General features: G+C 43.1%; 1 protein-coding gene across 1 annotated transcript in view; it reads right to left on the minus strand.

Moving 5' to 3' along the window:
- Positions 1 to 21941, minus strand: part of LOC147707493 (CD109 antigen-like) — an 899009-nt gene that overhangs the window by 149919 nt on the left and 727149 nt on the right. Inside the window, exon 25 of the mRNA XM_086926509.1 lies at positions 20537 to 20765. Coding sequence (XP_086782635.1) covers positions 20537 to 20765 — 229 coding nt within the window. The remainder of the gene's footprint in view (positions 1 to 20536; positions 20766 to 21941) is intronic.

Raw genomic sequence — 21941 nt, forward strand, 5'->3', positions numbered from 1 at the left:
TCGCTGTCCTCAACCCATTTATCTGCTTGTTCATCCATCCCAGGCCACCACCAATTCTCTCTCAACTGATTCCTAATGTTGGTTTGCCCAAGGTGCCTCTTGTGTGCCATTTCTTTCAAATTTGCCTGGATACCACCTTCAAATTTCTCACCTCTCATCAACACCATGTCATCATAAAACGAGAATTTCTTCAGGACTTTCAAACAGGGTCTGACAGACAATGATACAATACTTTTCCGTCTACTGTCCAACGCCAACAACTATTACACCTCCTTGATTATGGGCCCCAACGACTTCACCTTGACCCATTCATCTTTTGTGATGGCGTTCATACCTCCTAGTTCCAAACCATTCTGAATTGAAGCCACTGCACCTTCATTTTCTTTGGTTAAAACTGCCGGCCCATCCATAACCTGCCAATCCACTGACAGCCTGGACAAGAAATCAACTACATAATTATTTCATCCTTGAATGTGTTCAAGGACATAACATTAATCTTTAAGTGTAGCTGCTAGTCTTGCCAATCTAGCCTATTCATTAGCTGCCGCCCCCTCCTACCCCCCAAGCAAAACCTTGGCCAAAGGTTTGTGATCAGTGCAAAGGAGGATCTTGGTTTTCCACAAGGAAGTACTAAAATGCTCTGTACCCCAAGCTGCCGGTAACACTTTGTGTTCAATCACTGAGTAATTCCTTTCTAAGGTGGTTAAAGTGTGGGAGGCACTTCTACTGCATTTTCACCTTTGTTACCAGCATCACAAATATGATTCTAAACCATCTCAAAACTATCCTGTTGTTCCTGCCCCCAATTAAATGCAATCTCCATTTTTTAACAGAAGCCTCAAACACTCTGTTTTGTATGAAAAGTTCTCTACAAACTTGGCATAATACTCGATAATGCCTCGAAAGGACCTGAACATGTCTTTGTCTGTGGGTGAAGGATCCATTTCAATGGCACTCAACAAATTCTCTTTAGGTTTGACTCCACCTTCAGTAATACTGTAACCCAGGTAATCTGCTTGTTCAACTAAGAACTTACATTTCTCTTGGCATAGAGTCAAGTCACGAAAATTCTAGTCACTCAGCACAGGGTCTCTACCCTGAGGCTGAACAGGAGACTGGGTTGGGCTCTCCAACACCCTGTCGTCCCCTCTGGGGTCCTGTACTTTCTACTGTGGAGGTACGCTCAGACTCCAGAACTGTCAGGAAGCTTGAGTCGGCCATCCTGCACAGCTCTCCCGCCAGTTCAGGGGTGCTATTCTGCTACTGGTCCCCCCACCTGGTCCCCCTAGGCCAGAGGTCTTCAATCTGTGGGGCGCGACCCCCACGGGGGCCATGGAGTCATGGAAAGGGGGTCGCGCATTCTCAGGCCTCACTTCTACATGGACTATCGAAAAATAAAAACGTCCCCAGACAGTTCATTTTGAAATTAAAATATTAAAAGCTGCAATGTCATTTAGGGAGTGTTGTCTTGTGATGTGAAACCGGAGCTGATCCGACAGCTAAACAAGGTTTCCTTCCAGGAGGCCTGCTTGCCTGGAAGTAATGGAAATATGTGCTGCCAGTTAATCTGAAAATGTAAAGGGCAATTAACTGTCAAGAAAACTTAAGAATCGGTCATAGTTTCCAGGAAAGGACCATGTTAATGCAGACGTTGTCTTTGGAGGTAGCAATGCTTGTCGATTGCAGTCCTACCTATAATGTTGAAATAGAGAATCATGTTTGTACTGCGCAATGCTTATTTCCATAAGATCGGTAAGAGGATATGAATATTCATGAGGGAAGCACGTTGAGCAGGTGCGCTCAACCGGCGTTCCCCCACACGTGTAAAAAAAGCCTATAAAAGACTTGCCGGTTCCTTGGCAAGACGCTTCGCTTCACAGCTTATGCGTCACGTCAGGAGCCTCCAGGACCTTGTTCCCAGTACCCGGCCCCGCCCGTTCTCCAGATCGCAGTGGTGACTTGCCTGCTTCATCCCTCGGAGCAACCCAGCTGCTGAAGGATTCCCCGACACTCGAGCGCCTCGGCAGTTTCCAAGCTCCGTCGGACACAGCAGAGACTTCCGGTTTTAGAGTCGGAGCTCATTTTCAGTGGGACCCGCTCAACCCTTCCGGTCCCAGGATTTGGTCTTCCGACAACGCGCAGGATAAAGTAAGACTTTTCTATTGATAGTATTCAGGAATCAAACCTTGGCCAAAGCAAAACGAACCTTGGCAAAACCAATACTAAAATCGAAAGACGAACCTTGGCTAAAAGTAAACGTCGGATCTTTTCTTTTATGGACATTGTAATTGTTTTATCTCGCATCTTTAGAACTGCATTTGAATGTCATTTTACAGCGGGGACAGAAACTGCAAACTATTCTTATGGTAACGCAGTGATTAAAACTGCAAAAACTGATTGTAAAGTTATTACCTAAGTTACTGGTTCATTGAAGAAGTTATTAGGGGCTTGTATTCTTTATTTTCATTTATTTCCACAGAACCCCATTTATTGATGCACACGTAACAGTGTAAGGTAAGACAGACGGTTGCATGCTGAGTGTGATTTGCAGTTCAACTAACCAGTTCTTTCAATTTGTTGTAAAAGCAGTATAAGACAAATATTTACCCAGTGTATTTATGTTTTAAAAGGTGCTAAAAATTCTAAGCAGTTCAGTGTATGCTTAACGAAGTCCCATAGGCTAGCACAAGAAGTACAGGAATGGGCTTTCTGATAGTTGGTATGTACAAAATTACTTCTTACTGTATATGTTGTTAAAGCTGCAGAACGATAAGGAATTGGTGGTGATTGATGTTAATCCTATTACGCAGTACTGCAACCTATGTGAATCACAGCAGTAAAGAGAAAGTCCAGAGTGCTTCAAAGAGAGAGACAGTCATCTCAAAGAAGAGATCCAGTGTTGTTTGTTTCTCTCTTTCGCTTTCCTTTCCCCCATCCACTACCCTTTCCGTCCCCCACTTCCCTGTCCCTTTAGGGGCCAGCAGATTGTGTCAAGTGTTACCATCCTTGTCACGTTTGTTGGTCCTTGGAGGTATTGGGATTAGTCAACTACAAGACAGAAGAAACCTGGACTCCTGAGGTGACGTCACTGACATTAGCAGCTGTAAAGAATGTTTGGGAGCTGGTACTGGCTTTCATTGATGGAATCCAGTGCTTCTGGATGTAAATATATTTACATAGCACTTACTATCCCTGAGGAGGTATTGAAGGCCAGTAAGGAAGTAAGGAGCAAGATAAACAAGCATTTGCAATGCAATAGGTCTGGCAATTATGCTAGTTTGTTATTGACATTGTAAATACCAATGTATTTTATTTATGTGTTGGTTTTTAAAACTTAAATAAAAGGCATTGTCTGCTGTCTAGGCTTAGGAAAGAGATGCGTGGTGTCTTGCATGTCCTCCAGTGCGTCACCCATCTGCTCTGCTCAACGTGGAGCATGGCATTGTGTCAGATGTCACAAATGGGGTGGAGCACTACCATATGTGTCAGCAGCAGGGATGCCTGGCAGTGAAGTTGTGCTCAGAGCTAGTACAACACTAATTTGTTTTGAGCTCAAACGGTTCAAAAGTTATTAAAAACATAGTAAGAGGTGTTGCTGCGCAGTGGAAGATCCTTTTTAAAGGTTGAGTGGTCATAATTCTGTAATTTATGGCTGAGTTAGGGTGTTAAAGTGGTACTAATGAGTTGCAGCTAATGCCCAGACTGTGTTAACAATTTAGAAATGTCAAAATAATGATGTGATACTTTCCCAAAATGTGCTGCATAATTTTCCTTTGCTTGCCACCTACATAATTTATCCAACCCTGCTGCATAATTTGGGCTTTCCCTGCTGCATAATTCCAGAGGCCCTGACTAAGGCCACTGAAAATAGGTGCCTTACGGCCTGCATAAACTAATAACCCAAAAAGAGAACCATTAAAAAAAATAGTGTCCTCAAATGCCCTTGTTAGGGACAAATGAGCACTCAAATAGGAAATTTTTATTTTGCGTAGGGCTCCGCAGATCTGTGCAGCAAGGCTCCTTGTGTTTCTCTCAGTAAGGCAGATTTTATAGTCTATGTGTCACAAATACAATATCTGCTATGTAAAATATGAGGCAGATTAAGGGACCATTCACTACTGCTACAACACTGAGTCAGTGACCGCCTTTTTACTAGACACGCAAACCTTCAAAATACTGGTTTGTAAACACTTGCAACCCCAGTGAGAGAGACACAGTGCACGGGCACGGGAACTGATGAACATTGTATGCACACTGTAAAATTAGGTCTCTCCGAGCTGCCTACAAATTTGCAACCTCCTGCATGTTAAAAACCAAAGCCCAAGTGACTTAAACCACAAAGCTTCACTGCTGATGGTGCAGTAAGGGCTCTTTGCAAAGCGGGACTGGTCTTCGTTTTGTTGCTTATTGCTATATTTGGGTGTTAAACTGGAAATTTATAAGGTGCCATCACAGATTGACTGTCCCTCTGGAGACAAACAAGCATACTCATCCCTTTAGATCAGGAAGATGTTAATATACAAATCAGTTTTGCCAAAATGTTTTATTTATGAAAAAGTACCATCGTGAATTTTAGGGAAATTCTTTTTGGAAACATTTTGTTTGAACTGTGTAGTACCCCTCTGATACCAATCCACAGTCACGCACAAATGTTTAGTTTGCTAAACCTGTCTACTATTGTTTCCCCACCATGAAATTGATTTTCCGTGGGTATTGGGGGCGTTTATTGTTGTCGAGGATGAGGAGTACCAGGTTCCAGAAATCTTTGTCAGGAGGGGGTCCTTACAACCAAAAATGTTTGACAGGAGGGTCTCGGCATCAAAAAGTTTGAAGACCTCTGCCTTAGGCTGAGCCTGTGCCTGGCAAGCCAGGACTTCTAGGGAAGTACAACTACCCCCATGCCCCAAGGGAAACACATACTCTCCCCTGTCCTGACAGAGCATGGAGTCCTCCCTAGCAAGCAGTGCAATCACCAGAGTCAGTCTTAGGATGCTTTGACCTTGGAGCTGGCAACCCCAGACCCATTGGTTCTCCCACTAGAGACTGTGGCATCCTCTCACTCCTCCATCAGGACTTCTGCACACTCCTCATTGGCGTGATGCTGCCAGACACCAGAACTGGTGGAATGATTATGGCAGCTGCCCCTCCCCCTAATTCGACTGACACAAGGGGGCGGCTCCCATCAGTGGATGGTCTACTGGTATAAGCCAGGCTCCCCTGCAGTGCCCCCTCTGAGAGCAATCCACGCATTGGGGCTGGAAATATTGTTTCCTGGGCCTCCGCCCACCCTTCACCCCTCTTCCTACTCTTGGAAAGGGCTACACTGGGACCTGTGTGAGTCACTGCAATCCTCCCTCTCACTCTGAAGTAGAAAACTTAAGCCACTCCCCTTTGGATTACAGAAAACAGATGCCAGTCTTTTTTCTGTTTTAGGCCCCAGAGTCACCGAATTCTACTTACAAATTATTTTCTATTAGATTGTTGTGTAAAGGTGCGGGGAATGAGATTTTAATATCTTTTATGATCAATTTGATAATTTATCTCATTCGTCAATTTTGGATCGATTGTTATCTGTCATTGAGTAAAAGACAACCCCTGCATAAGTTAGATAAACCCCATAAACTGACGCAACTCTGAAGAACCACTTTCAACTGATGGAGTTTAAAAGGTTTAATATAAAATTAAGAAAAGTTGCATATACAATCCTCTCAGGATAAAATTCAATCAGTATACGAAAGAATACAATTAATATCAACTCCAAGTCTCTTCAGATTATAGCATCGACTCAATGTGGTCTCGTTGCGTCATCTACAGAAAGAGAAAAATAATCAAGTTAAATCTGTCCCTACCCTATACTAGGTGACATCCCTACTTCGCAAGTTTCTAGTACCCTAAAAAAGGTGTCAGCAGTTTGACTCCCTAAGAAGTTCAAACTCTCTTAGCCTCTAAAGGTAACTTAAGTTTAAGAAGCAGTACCCTCTCTGCCTACCCATCCGCTCTCTAAGGGTCCTCGGCCTACTGCTCCCTTGCGCTCTGATCTCTCTCAGCGCATCTGCTCAAGTCATCTGCTCTTTCTAACTTGCCTCTCGCTGTTCTCGCTGAGCTCTTGCTATCTTCTCCCCGGGGTGCTGTCCCTAAAATACACAATCACAGTGTGGGTGGAACGCCCCTTCGACGCCCACCACGGACTTTCCCCCATGATGTCATTTTCTGGCTCTTTCCATGGCTTCGTCTCTTCGCGTCGTCCGTTAAGTTGACCTTTCTCCTGAGACGCCATCTTCGTCTTCTTGTTGGTGACTTCATTCGACTTTACCTTTGACACTTTCGGAGCAAAATCTATCACCTTATCAGAACTTTACTCTTTACGGCTATATACATAACCTTTCTTGGTCCTGTGAATGGTCATTTCAAAACAAGACTCAAATTCCTATCGTCTCCCCTCATGTTTAGGCAATAAACTTCGTCCGACATTTGTCACCTTAAATCTAACAAGAACTAGACTCTTCGGCTCTCACATTCAAGTGAAGGCTATTCACGACTCCTGTGAGCCCACTAAATTACCAACAGCGGACTACACTCCTGCGAACCCTTGGTCAGTCAGGTTATAATCACAAATGACCTAAACCCTTCTAACATTCCTACAAACTTCTTCTACACAGTATAACCCTTAACACATATTTATATATGATCGCATTTTAGCAAATCCTTTGCTTATATGTGAATACGTTTTACATAGAATACAAATTACGTAGAATATAAACCTTAATACATAGAACATAATTTACATAGAATATAAAGTTATGTTCTCATTTGTTACATCGTTATATATGCTCCTTGCACATTTCTCCATATTACATTTCTCGCCGTTTCTGCATTTAAAGTTACACATGTACATGAATTCTACTTTGCACGTTCTTCTGTTCGTGAGCATTTCTACACATTTCTACATTAGCCCACTACGTATACAGGCCTTCTAAATCTAATGCATTCTAAAGTGAATACAGAATACATTTCCTATATTACTTTGGTCACATCTGTTAACCTTATACTATAAGCATCAACTTCACGTTCGACATACATTTCATTCCTACGTTTATACGATATGCTTGTGAATATGACTCGGATATACGTTTTATTCAAATTGCGCTCTCTCAGTTCCCCCCTTTGATGACTTTTAGGAGTCATCACTAAATGCAATTTGAATAGCACCTTTACACAGAACTAGTTACATCATTTCCTCTTTTTATCATTTCAAGTGCTCTTAAACTTTTATACTATTGATCTTGTAAAGCAGCTAATCTCCTTTCTTGTTCTCTCATAGATCTTTGTAACCGGTTTGTCCTATACCATTTATATAGTTTCACAAATCCTAACAATGTGATTATGCAAATTAATACTATTAATACAGGTTTTAATATATACCATATAATGCTTTTACCAAGATTGCCAAACCAACTTCCAACCTTTCCTACTCCATGACCTACTTTTTCCCAAACATTTATTTTTGTCAAATCTTCGATTTCTTGATGTATCTGTGTAATGTTTCTTATGACCTTCTCAAGTGGTTTTGAATTATCAGGAATATAAGTACAACATTCCTGGACCTTCAAAGCCTTGCAAACTCCGCCTTCTTTTGCTAATAGCACATCAAGAGCAAGTCGATTCTGAAGAACCATTGCTCTAATCGATTGCATCTCACCTTCTATTAGCATTAATGACCTTGCAGTACTTGCAGATAATCTATCTACGACTGTAGCTAGTCTCCTGATCTTAACATCGTTAAGTATTAAACCTAACATAGGAAACATCGCTCCAAATACGTCTCCTACTACTTCTGCATCTCCTACTTCTCTTTTCGTTCTTGTCGAAGCCTTTCCTTCTATGATCGCTAAATCCTTTGCATGATATATTTTGGGGAAGACAATTGCCAAGTAACACGAACCATACCAATTGTCAGGCAGTTTTACATAGGCATTTCTTCCGCATACAAAATATACATTAGGAATCACCTGCATCTCCTTCATGAAATCTTTCGTGTAGTACTCTAATCGAAAAGCATGTTCGCAATTAACTTCACCTACAAATACGTTCTCATAATATGTCTTGCTTCGAGTTAAACATAACTTTCCTTTCTGCGTTCTATCCAAAGCTATTGGACCATTGCTCCCTTTCTTTTTATGTGCCTTCTCTTCTTCGGTCCAATCAGTTTTCCACTGTCCTGACATTTTTAGAATCTTCTGCCTTCTGTATCGGTCCTCTACTTGTGCTATGAATTTCTTCTCTATCTCTGACACTTTGCAAGTCAGATTATTTCTGCGTGCGTATGATGTATCTAATGTATCCCAAGGAAGGAAGAATTTGGCTAGTCTATCCTCCTTTTTGTAATAGTCCCACTTATTCATTTGTTTATAATTCGGAACTTCAGGCAGTACCGAATCATAATTTGAAAAGTAGTACTCAAATCCTTCTCTACCATAAAATATACTAAGCAATAAACTACATGTTATCCCATAAGTCAGTGGGAGATGATGATATCTGATGCCCTCATCTACAGAAGCCGGCAATTGCATACATACATAGCAATCTTTGGCCTCCATGGCATCGATATACTCATATAATAGTTTGGCATATGCGTTTGACCTAAAGTTTCCCTGTGACTCGTCTACATGTAATCTACGAGCTTCATCTGCCAGTAACGCTTTTTCACGAATTACATTGCTCTCCTCCTTCTTCCCATCAAGAGCAGGTTTCAAAGTCGTTACAGGTTTTACATCTGCTGTTGCTTTATCAGTTTCATGTCCTACTATGTATGATATTGTCACTACTGTAATTATGAGAAAAATCACTACTGCTATAAGTGTACCTATTATGCATTTAGCTTTTCGGTTTGGGTTGCCGTTCTCCATGTTACCAAAACAGCGTAACTCCTTCTTTTGCGAAAAAGTTTTTCTTTTTCAGTCTTTGGTTTGCTTTATTTTCTTCTCAGTTTGTAAAGTGCTCTTTATCATCAAAGTCTCTTTTTCGCAACAATGTCTTTTTATCTTCAGCAACAGACAACCCTAACCCTTCTCCGTCCTCTAAATGTAATCCCTAATTTTATTCTTCTTTCCACTCGGCGCTAGGTTATCTTCTTCTTTATAACTTATATACAAAGTCTTTATACATCAACAATTATTCTCGTACCTGCAGCTTTCACAACAAGTTCCAATAATTCAAAACGAATGACTTTTTCTTCTTCTTCCGGAATTTGATGACCAAAAGTCGGAAACTGTAATCGATTTAGCACTAGATCTTTGATCCGACTCAAGTATGGGGGTATGGGAAGTGTGAAAGTCAGTAATCCCTCAGTCTCGAGTCCAGGAGTCAACATCCATATCTCCACTGCCACAAATGGATCGTGATCGATTACTTTCACTTCCTTCACTCTCCCAGATTTCTGTCCCCAAGACATCTGCTAGATAAGTCCACTCTGGGGTGGCGTACCTTCTGCAGGGCACATGTACCCTTCTCGATCTTCTTGGACTCTCCGTGCCTGAGTCTGTAGTTTCCTCTTCTTGGTCTGATTCTTCAGAGATCGGGACAAGAGTTTTCTCCTGTTGTGCTTTTAAGCTTGGCCTCCTTCTTCTCTCCAGCCAACTAGCTTCGTCACTCCTTGTCCTCCTGCTCCTTGTTCTTGGACTTGTCTCTTGGTCACTCTCAGCTTGTTCAATATCCGACTCGATCTCCCAGTTACTTTCTTCTCCTGAGGCGACTTCGGTCTCACTGGTGTCTTGACCTTCGTCGACCCGTTCTGACACAGGTTCAGCCTCTTCAATCACCTCTACAGCTTGGCTTTCCCCCTCTATGGCTTCTCCGCTTTCCGCTGGATTCTCATTCGAGAGAGGAGCTGTTTCTTCTAGAGGTGTTGGCACTCTTCGAGTGTGTGAAGCATGTATCCAATTTGGCATGCCTCCACACTTCACCGCAGTGTTCGTAACAAGTATGACTTGAAATGGTCCTCGCCAACGTACGTCTAAGCAGTTCTTCCTGACATGCTTTTTCACCAAGACCCAGTCCCCCGGACTCAGGTCATGGCACAAGTCTTGTGCTGATGGAACCTCTGCAGCCTGGACCTGGAGGGACACAGAATTAATGGCATCAGATAGTCCCTTGCAGTAGTCCAAGATCAAGTCGTCTGTGATGTTCAATAACGCTGCAGTCGGAACCGATGGTAATCTCATAGCTCTCCCCATTAGCACTTCATGTGGAGAGAGACCTGTTTTTCTATCTGGTGTGCTACGTATGCTCATAAGAACCACTGGTAGTGCGTCTGGCCAACTCAGGGATGTTGATGAACAAACTTTGGCAAGTCTGGACTTAATTGTGCTATTGATTTGCTCTACAATCCCTGAAGCTTCTGGTCGATAACTGCAATGGAGCTTCTGATCGATACTCAAAGCTGAGCATAGCATCTTCACTACTTCGCTGTTGAAATGAGTTCCTCTGTCCGATTCCAAAGAGGATGGCACCCCAAACCTCGGTATTAACTCTCTAAGTAATAGTTTTGCTACTGTAAGTGTATCGCACCTACGTGTAGGGTAAGCTTCAACCCATCTAGAAAATATACAGACAATCACTAAAACGTATCTGAGTCTGTTGCATTTAGGCATTTCTATGAAATCAAGCTGCATCCTATTGAAAGGCCCCCCAGACCTCCCAATGTGACTCAATGTGACTGGTGTTCTCTTTCCTACGTTTAGTTGCTGACAGATCGCACATCGCTGACATACTGCTTCTGCCGCTACTCTAAATTTAGGGTTAAACCACGTTTGTCTGAATAATCTCACCATGGCATCTCTACCTATGTGTGCTGATCCATGCAATTTTCTTGCCATTGGACTAACAAGTTCATTTGGTAAAACTGCTCTCCCGTCTGCAGAAATCCAGAAATTCATTTCGCTCTTTATACACCCAGCTGTTTCCCAGCCCTTTTTCTCATCATCTGGTGCATTCTCCTGAACACTCTTCAGCTCATCCCACGTATCTACAGTGTCTAACAACATTGTCAATTCAGTTCTTTCTTGGATTCCCCCCACTTTCACATCAGTGTGAGAATATCCTTGTTCTGCGCAGTAACGCGCTACCTCGTCAGCATAGCGATTGCCCTGCGACACAAAGTCTACATTCTTCGTGTGCGCAGCACATTTGACAACCGCAATAGCTGATGGACCTTGCAATGCCTCTAACAAGAGTCTCACGAATTCTCCATTCCTAATGGGAGAACCCGAGGAGGTCATGTAACCTCTTTGAGACCATAACTGCCCGTAATCATGAACTACCCCGAAACCATACTGGCTATCGGTGTATATGGTGACTCGAATTTTGTTACCTGCTAAACAGGCACGCGTCAAAGCAATAATTTCAGCTACCTGAGCGGAATGTACTCCTTCCAGGCAAGCAGCTTCTACAACTCTGGTGATTGTACAAACTGCATAAGCTGCTCTCAGCTGACCAATATCGTCTCTTACGCATGAACCATCAACAAAGAAAATTTCATCAGGGTCAGTCAATGGCTCATCTACGATATCGGGTCTCGGTTTGGTGCATAGTTCAGTCACATCAAGGCAATCATGATCTGTACAAATTTCATCATCCACATCATTTGGAAGTGGCATCAAAGTTGCAGGATTCAAGACGGAGCATCTCTTTAGGGTCACATTCTCGGCAGCTAATATGACCTGCTCGTAGCGTGTGAGCCTGCTATTCGTCAGATGCTGAGTCTTAGTCCTGGTCATTAACAATTCCACAGAATGCGGTACATACACCACTAACTGATGTCCCATTACCACGCTTTCAGATCTTTCAATGCTGACACCCGTTGCAGCAACGGATTTGAGACATCCGGGCAACGCTGCGGCTACTGGATCTAATGTAGCCGAAAAATACGCAACTGGCCTACGCGCATCTGCATGTATCTGGGCCAAAACTGCTAAAGCGCATCCCTCTCTTTCGCAGCAGTAAAGCAAAAATGGTTTTGTGTAATCCGGCATTCCCAAAGCCGGGGCGCGACATAAGTCCTCCCTCAGCTGCAAAAACGCCATCAAACAATCTTTGTCCCATGGTACCGGATCACTCACTCCTTTGTGCGTCAGCTGTAATAACGGCTTTGCCTTCAGTGAGAATTTGGCTATCCACTGTCGACAATAACCGACCATGCCTAGAAACATCCTGACTTCTCTCTGTGTTTTAGGCGCGTTCATTTTCATAATCGCCTCTATTCTGTCTGGAGACACCTTCCGTTTCCCCTTTCCAATCCTGTGGCCCAAGTATTGCACTTCGGTAAGACAATATTGCAATTTACTTGGAGACACCTTATGCCCATTCTCGGCCAAATGATTTAGTAAGGTGATGGTGTCTACTCTGCAAGCTTCCTCAGTTTCTGACGCAACTAGGAGGTCGTCTATGTACTGGACCAGAACTGAGTTCTTGGGCAGTACTAGACTTTCAAGATTTTTCTTCAGTAGCTGGTTAAAAATCGATGGGCTTTCTGTATACCCCTGAGGGATACGACACCATGTTAAAACGCGATCTTCCAGCTTAAAAGCGAAAAGATACTGACTATCTTCATCTAAAGGAATCGAAAAGAAAGCCTGGCACAAATCTATCACGGTGAACCATTCAGCTTGGAACGGTATCTGAAACAATATCACTGATGGATTCGGTACCACTGGACAACATGGGACAACAATATTATTAATCTTTCGAAGATCCTGCACTATTCTGTATTTCCCACTAGGCTTCTGCAAACCCATAATCGGGGAGTTACATGGACTACCCACGATTTCCTTCAGTATTCCCTGTTTAATCATGGATTCGATCACAGGCTTTATTCCTGCAATCGTCTCCGGTGTCAACTTGTATTGTGGTGTTCTTGGGTACTCGGCATTGGGTCTTACCATGATCTTTACTGGTTCTACCCCTTTGATCAGTCCTATTTCTTCTCCAGTAAAATCCCACACCTCAGCTGACACTTTCTCCCTCAAGTCTTGTGGAAGTTCCTCCACTGTTAAGGTAGGATATAGTTCCACGCATTCCTGCGAGTTTACAACTTTAAAATCGGCATCTTCATCGTTGGTCTGCACTTCTACTCCTTCAGGTGTGCAATGTATTGTGCAATACAGTTTACACAACAGATCTCTCCCTAGTAAACACACCGGGCTAGAATCACAGATCACAAACTGATGTTCGTCACTGTAATTCCCTATCTTCACTGACACTGGTTCCGTCAGAGGATTCGTCATCCTCTTGTTTGCGACTCCTACCACCTGAATCATCTCTCCTGATATCGGCAGACCTGGGACTACCGCTGATCTCAACGTGGATCTAGTGGCCCCCTTATCCACCAAAAAGGTCGTAGGACATCCAGCTACTTCAGCCTCTACGTATGGTCCTCTCTGATCTACTTCCAGGGCTGCTCCTAAAGTACAGTCTTCTTCCCTATCCACTCGTTGCCCTGTAAGAGGATCAATGTAGTAGCATTCTTCTCCTCCTACGAACAATGGCATTTGTCTATAGGTTTTCCCTCCATTTGCAATGCGAGGCGGTTGAGGAAACGGGGCTCGAGGAGTCTGAGTCCCCCCTTTGACAAACTTTCCCTTCGGGACTGTTGCTCCCTTAACCACGTTGTTCTGTACCTCTTCCTCCTCCTGTTCTAATTCCCCTATCTCAATATTATAAGGACACTCACGTCTCCAATGTCCCACCTCGTTACACTGATGACACCTGGTTGTCCTTTTCAGTGTTGCGATATCTATTCTCGGTCTCGGTCTTTCTTCCTCATCTCTGCTCTGGTTATTCTGTTTCTTTGCTGGCGTTCCTGTTCCCTGCTGCCGCTGTCCACCCTTTCCAGCTGCTTGCATCTGTACCAACATCAGCTTTTCCTTAAGCTTCTTTGCCTTTGAATCTATCTCATCGCTACAGTATCTTGCATACCTCAGAATCTCATCCAAAGGTTTGTTCTGCCAGCAAATTAAATGCTGTTGAATCATCAGGCTTATGTCCGGTCTCAATCCGAGAACAAACTTCGACACAAACTGTCTTATGTCTTTAGGATCCATTACGTCCAACCCACTGTACTGTTTAAATGCTTTCAGTAATCTCTCATAGAACTCGTGAACTGTCTCTTTAGGCTCCTGAGTTGTTCGATCTATCTTAACCCAGTCTATATCCTGCACCGGCACTTTCTCTTTTAGCCATGTTATTACTCTCTCGTATTTTTCCATGACTCTGTCTGATGGACCATTTGTCTGGGTATCTCTCGGAGGCTCACAAGTGGGCCATTCAATACTAAGTTTGCATGCCGTCCACAAGTCTCCGGGTACTACGATATCGAACAAAGTGTTCAAATCTATCCACAGTACCTTAGAGATTTTCACGAATCTCTCTACCTGCTTGTACCACTCCACGGGGTTCTCTCTAAGCTTCGGGAAAGAATTAGTGAATGCCGCTAAATCCCCCCTACTCCAGGGTACATGAACGTAGTTTCCGTTCGCGATTTCTCGCAAAGGGAAAGCTTCCATTCGCATTAGGTCTGTATCCTGGGACTTCACAAGTGTACTCTGTCTGACAGATCCCCTCTTGGACCATTTTTCCTCCCATCTATCCAGATCTCTCCATATTCTAATACACATGATTAGTTCCCTTATGTGTACTCTTAGCCCAATCGTCCTACGTTCATCTAGATCCCGATCCGTGCAATTCAGCCTATGGTTGGCCTGTAAGGCTTTAGTTCGTGACATGTCTATCATGTACTTTTCTGCTAATTCAGATAACTTTTCATGAGCAGCCCTTGCTTTTCGAGTAACATCCTTAGATAAAAACAGTATTTCATCTGGATCGTACAGCTCTAACCTTTCTATTGCCACTGTGCCGTCAATTATTTCATCCAAGTCTGATTTTAAACTCATTACATCTATGCGTCTTGCTTTTATTTCAGCTCTCAGTACGTCAGTCCTAGGTTGTTCTCTTACATCCCTCTCACCTCCACTATGCGCCCTACGCCTAAGCACAGGTGAGTTATGAGGAATTTTTCTTCCATCTCTTTGTTCCCATCTCTCTAGATCCCAAGCTTTTCCATCTTCCCTTGGGGTGTGGTGGAACATTGCTCCATTCCCCATCACTACATTCCGTCTTTTCGGCTCGGTTTCTCCAGATACGAGATAGGATCCTCCATGCTGTTCTAAACCACTGTAACTCACTTGCTGTCTAGTGTCACTCAACAAACGATAAGGACCTTCATGGCTCTCCATGCTCCCGCAATCTCGTTCGTGATCACCGGATGTATGGCGAGACGTTTCGCGACTCCCTATATTCTCGTGGCTTCGTTCTTGATCACCGGACGCATGGCGAGACCCTTCGCGACTCTCCATGTTCCCGTGATTCCAATGTTGCACATTTTCATCCGGGGTATGGTGTGTGCATCTGAAAGTGTTTCGGTACTCCTGCGTCCTTCGTTCTCCCTCACTAAAGGTGACGCGAGGCACTTCCCCACACCCTGTACTCCTGTCGTTGCACATTTGCCTATTGCCACTAGTAGTAGGGCAAGTATCTCTCCTGCTTCCTTGACTCCCTCTCTCCCACTCCGGGCTGCTTTCGCCAGCTCCACAATGAGAGAGGATCTTGTTATCCTGGTCTCTCCATTCTGCTCCTGTTTCTAAACTTTTATTCCGAGCCTCTTCGGCAGTATCCCATTCTTTCAGATATTCCCTTAACTCCTTATAGGATTTCGGTTTCGGTCCCCTCAAATCCATTGATCCTCTTTGACCCCCTTGTTCTATCCAGGGACCCGTTGCGGAATCTAATGGGGTACTCCGACTCACTGGTGCTAGTATCTGCCTCTGAGGATTTATCGTATTATTCCTACTCTCCATCTCTGCCCTTTCCCTGTCCCATCGTGCCTGTTCCTCCTGCTGGACCCCCTCTGGGTTGTAGATTGACACTATAGGGCCTATGGTAACAGGTACTTGTAGAGCGTCTGGCATTTGGTACAACCTTGCATACTGCGTTTCTGGCACCTTCTGGACCACGAATCTTCCTACTACTCTCTGTTCGGAACTAGATTGAAGTACTTCCTCACCTTTCTTGGTATCCCACTCTGTTACTGGGATCGATTTATATTCCCCCCATCTAGCTCCGTCCTCTTGCTGTAGTACGGGACTTGCGACTTCGCTGTTGTACGGAGGTGGTCTATCTGTTAGTAGCCTCTCTATCAGATCCTCCTCTGTCTCGCTATCCTCATCTTCTTCCAGAGGTTTCTTTTCTCCCGTAGCTTCTATCATGGTGAACAGTTTGTCTGCTTCTATCTTTTGCACTCTCCACTTCTTAGCTTCCTCATCCCATTTCGCATCCTGGACTGCCTTTACTGATCGTCTCACTCTTTCTTGGCGCCTCTTTAAATTTCTCTCGTGTGCTGCTCTAAACCAAGCACTAAGTGCTTCGAACTGTGTTGGCCTCGGTAGAGGTCTCGTTGCAAGCATTACTGCTTTCAGTTGGTTCAACACTTCTAGCTTAAACGTTCCGAATCTTGGAAACGTCAGTTCCTTATTCCCTTCTGTTAGCCTATTCCACTCGGAGATCCACATTATCGAGTGTAAGCCTACATTCACTGCCATATGATAAGCTGGTGTGCCTTCTGGTGGAGCTTCTTCTCCAGCATATAAGTTTCTTCTATTTCTCTTAAAGATTGCCCTTAAACTCTTAAAACACTTCATTTTTGATAATCTACGATTTTCCTTATTAATTCTCTCCTTTGTTTACGTCCCGATGACAAACCACCAATCTCTGTGCGACTCTCGCTAATCAGCCTATCCCAACACGGTTCTACGCCAACCGACCAATCTCAGCGCGGCTCTATGCTGACGTCACTTGTCCCCTCTGCAGCAGTTCCCCTCCTTTCTCAACTCGTCTCGCGGTCTCGCATGCGTTTCATTCATACACCGAAAAATGACTACTTCCGTCCAAGCGATCACTTTTCTCTGACTGTACGGCCACAGTCTACCTGTAATTGCTACCTTAACTGGCGAAACGTCTTCCCTCTGACGGTCAGACGCTTGCCTCAACTGATAGGTTACTTACACACAGTAAACGTACGACCAGCGTCCGTTACTCATACACTCACTCAAACGCTCCCCCTATCATCGGTCTGCGGGCGATCAATGGTACCTCATGACCCCCTTTAAATGGTAGACAAATTACTCTGGGTGTTCGATACACCCGAACCACTTAAGCCCTCTCTGGACATAAGATTTTATCCGGTTGCGCGCGCTCACAACCTTCCCTCAATCACACTACAGGCATTCAACTCCGCTTGACATTACAACACAGGAACAACATAAAACACCGCAATCTTACAACGCATGACCCTTATACTCACTCTCGACCGACTCTGCTGCTTTTCTCTCGACGCACCGTCAGCACCTTCTTCGGCAGGGATTCTTCTTCTGGTCGTCGATGACTAGGGACCGTGGGGTAATCTAAACCTGACCTAGGTTGTCTTCCTCAAGAAGAAAACCATCTTTCTCTGCTACCAACTGCGGGGAATGAGATTTTAATATCTTTTATGATCAATTTGATAATTTATCTCATTCCTCAATTTTGGATCGATTGTTATCTGTCATTGAGTAAAAGACAACCCCTGCATAAGTTAGATAAACCCCATAAACTGACGCAACTCTGAAGAACCACTTTCAACTGATGGAGTTTAAAAGGTTTAATATAAAATTAAGAAAAGTTGCATATACAATCCTCTCAGGATAAAATTCAATCAGTATACGAAAGAATACAATTAATATCAACTCCAAGTCTCTTCAGATTATAGCATCGACTCAATGTGGTCTCGTTGCGTCATCTACAGAAAGAGAAAAATAATCAAGTTAAATCTGTCCCTACCCTATACTAGGTGACATCCCTACTTCGCAAGTTTCTAGTACCCTAAAAAAGGTGTCAGCAGTTTGACTCCCTAAGAAGTTCAAACTCTCTTAGCCTCTAAAGGTAACTTAAGTTTAAGAAGCAGTACCCTCTCTGCCTACCCATCCGCTCTCTAAGGGTCCTCGGCCTACTGCTCCCTTGCGCTCTGATCTCTCTCAGCGCATCTGCTCAAGTCATCTGCTCTTTCTAACTTGCCTCTCGCTGTTCTCGCTGAGCTCTTGCTATCTTCTCCCCGGGGTGCTGTCCCTAAAATACACAATCACAGTGTGGGTGGAACGCCCCTTCTACGCCCACCACGGACTTTCCCCCATGATGTCATTTTCTGGCTCTTTCCATGGCTTCGTCTCTTCGCGTCGTCCGTTAAGTTGACCTTTCTCCTTAGACGCCATCTTCGGCTTCTTGTTGGTGACTTCATTCGACTTTACCTTTGACACTTTCGGAGCAAAATCTATCACCTTATCAGAACTTTACTCTTTACGGCTATATACATAACCTTTCTTGGTCCTGTGAATGGTCATTTCAAAACAAGACTCAAATTCCTATCGTCTCCCCTCATGTTTAGGCAATAAACTTCGTCCGACATTTGTCACCTTAAATCTAACAAGAACTAGACTCTTCGGCTCTCACATTCAAGTGAAGGCTATTCACGACTCCTGTGAGCCCACTAAATTACCAACAGCGGACTACACTCCTGCGAACCCTTGGTCAGTCAGGTTATAATCACAAATGACCTAAACCCTTCTAACATTCCTACAAACTTCTTCTACACAGTATAACCCTTAACACATATTTATATATGATCGCATTTTAGCAAAACCTTTGCTTATATGTGAATACGTTTTACATAGAATACAAATTACGTAGAATATAAACCTTAATACATAGAACATAATTTACATAGAATATAAAGTTATGTTCTCATTTGTTACATCGTTATATATGCTCCTTGCACATTTCTCCATATTACATTTCTCGCCGTTTCTGCATTTAAAGTTACACATGTACATGAATTCTACTTTGCACGTTCTTCTGTTCGTGAGCATTTCTACACATTTCTACATTAGCCCACTACGTATACGGGCCTTCTAAATCTAATGCATTCTAAAGTGAATACAGAATACATTTCCTATATTACTTTGGTCACATCTGTTAACCTTATACTATAAGCATCAACTTCACGTTCGACATACATTTCATTCCTACGTTTATACGATATGCTTGTGAATATGACTCGGATATACGTTTTATTCAAATTGCGCTCTCTCAAAGGTCATGCTTGTTGCAATTAACTGTCCGGATTGTGGTTCTCAGCACCTGTAATGCATAGGAGGCAGAGGAGGAGGATACTCCTTTTCGAGACATCGTGGAGGCAAAGATGATGGAAGAATCTGGAATTGTATTATCCATGAGAAGAAGGTCGACACCACATACATTGATAAGTCTTAATTTTGATTTGTTCGTAATCGCTGGGAATGTATCTCTTGGACGTACTTTAGTTAGTCAGATAAGACATGTCTCGCTCACCTTTGCAGACAGACATCCTCTCTCTCTCTCTCTCTCTCTCTCTCTCTCTCTCTCTCGTTCTCTCTCTCTCTCTCTTTCTCTCGACGCATTGATCCGTACATTTCTGCTCATAAACTTACTTTCTAGTGCAAGTACATTTTTCCTTTTCTTGATTGGAACCTTCATTTTGTTCTTCGTCCGATTCTATATTTGCTGGCACCTACAGCTTCAAGAATTTCTAATTTACCCACAACCTTAGCTTAGCATTAGGTAGTTTCCCTTTATGGAAACGAAATATTTTCACTTTGGATATGCTGTCTTTATTAACTTCGATTTGAGACTGTAACTTTACTAACTTGAAAATAAACCTTCATAGTTTTCAAAATTACTTTTCTCTGTCGTTTCTGTGGGGCAAGTTCTGCTTCACTGTCATTTAAATGTTGTTGAACTTATGATTTTAGCCTCAGTACAAAATAAAGAGTCATCCCAGTGGACATAGCAGATATTTGAGTTTACACCGAGTTTGCACAGTGCAAACACCATCCTTATCTGTCAAGCTATCATCTCTGTATTTGCGGTGTATGTGCCAACATGATGTGTTGCCAGATAGCTTAAGGTAACTGTGGTAAAATCTAAAAAGATTCTGTCCTTTTGGAGAAGGTCACATGTCCTAGTCTCACAAGTCCCAGGTAAATAGGTTAGTCGTCATTCTCTCAAAGAGGTATGCACTTTAGATGCTCTTCTCAATCTCTGACCACTGCACTGGGGTTTTAATCCAAATAAAAACCAATAACATTGCAAACTGGGCAGGCTCACTAGGAGAAAATGGCAAAAATTACAAAGATGTTGTAATAATGGAATACTGGCAGGGAAGCATGACTCTACAGGTCCCAACAACGCCCAAGGATTTTACGTATCTATCCACCCTTTAAAAGCTGGTCGGATCATAATGTGATACCTATGTTTATTTATACACACAGACACAATATATTCTACTGCAATAAATATTCAATATCAAATGAATGTCAAAGAACAATAATTCTACATCCTGTCCGCTGAAAAGATGTACCTCGTGTCCTGGATACTCCGCAATGGCTAATGTAATGTAGGCTGTGAGAGTGACAGGGCTTTGGTTGCCACCTTTCATTTCAGTGTCCAACAATCTTCCTGGCTCCCAGAATTCACCATTCTTCTTCTGATGTTGAAAAATCCATGTTATTGTCTTCTGCAACACCGATGGATCAATATTTATAAAGGAACGTGCTTGAAGGAAACATCTTAGGACAAATGCGGACAACCTATGAAAAAAGTCAACAGAAAATATACAAATATATTTATAGAAGGGAAAGTCTATTGCATTGCCTTCTAATAATTTTTCCTGAATATGACCATTAATTTTTGTCCTTGATTTGCAATTTTTAAATATATGAATCTCATTAAATGCACGTGATGTTATTCAGAAACATTTGACCTAAACATGGATGCTTGCAACATAGTCAGCCATAAATCACGTATTACAGTGCAAAGTTTCATCATTCAACGGGTATAACATGAGAAATGTATTAAATGGCCATTGGAACCATTGGAAGGGTGAAACTAGATCTTATGACCGGTACCGTTTCTTTGAAATATTGAGGCCACCATTTCAAAAAAATTATATAGCATGGTTTAGTGGCAATGTGGATAAGCATGGTTTTTCTTCTGCAGCTGCCATTGTTTTGCTCATGGTTTAAGTCAGAAACATCTGAGTTATGTACAGAACTGCATATGCATATTTCTAAAAGAACAACCTATACTACTTCCGAAAAATAAAATGGTTATTTTTTCAAATAAGACAATGAATATTCTAAGCAGTAGTTTGCTTAGGAAGGGAGCGAATTCTTGCATCAGTACCAGATAAAACTTGTGAAGGAGGGGCCTGTTTCCGATGGTGGGTGGCTTCTGTCAACACAAATGGTCCGGCAGCTTGGGGGGAAATAAGAATGAAAATATAACATTTACCTGCAGCTCCTGGTCCCGCTGCCGGCCTCTTCAGTGCTCCTTGGCTCTCGGTGGCCACACAAAACAGGCTCCCAGACTCCCCACCCGATCTAGACGCTGCACTCCTGCTATTGCCCAGCATGAGAGCAGCTCCAGGATTGTCCTGAATGGGCTGGTTTAACACTTACTCAGGCACAGGGAGTCTGTGCCTTTTCTCCACCTGGCTTTACAACACTGCTGGGTTGAAGAAATCTAAGTGCGCATGCCGGTTTGGCCGTGCTAAAACAGCCAGCCAAACCGACATGCACACTTAGTGCCCACCACTGCTTCTCCCTGCTGTCTATGGAGGATGGCCGAGCCCGCCCCAAACCACACTTGCAGCATGGGATCACTCAGTCAGGGAATGAAAGATAAAATGATAATAAAATTGTTTTATTATCATTTTATTTTTCATTTGCTGTTGCTGAGCAGAGGGGCAATGCTCCACCGCCATT

This window comes from Lissotriton vulgaris, chromosome 6 (assembly GCF_964263255.1).
Source record: "Lissotriton vulgaris chromosome 6, aLisVul1.2, whole genome shotgun sequence".
Lineage (NCBI taxonomy): Eukaryota > Metazoa > Chordata > Amphibia > Caudata > Salamandridae > Lissotriton > Lissotriton vulgaris.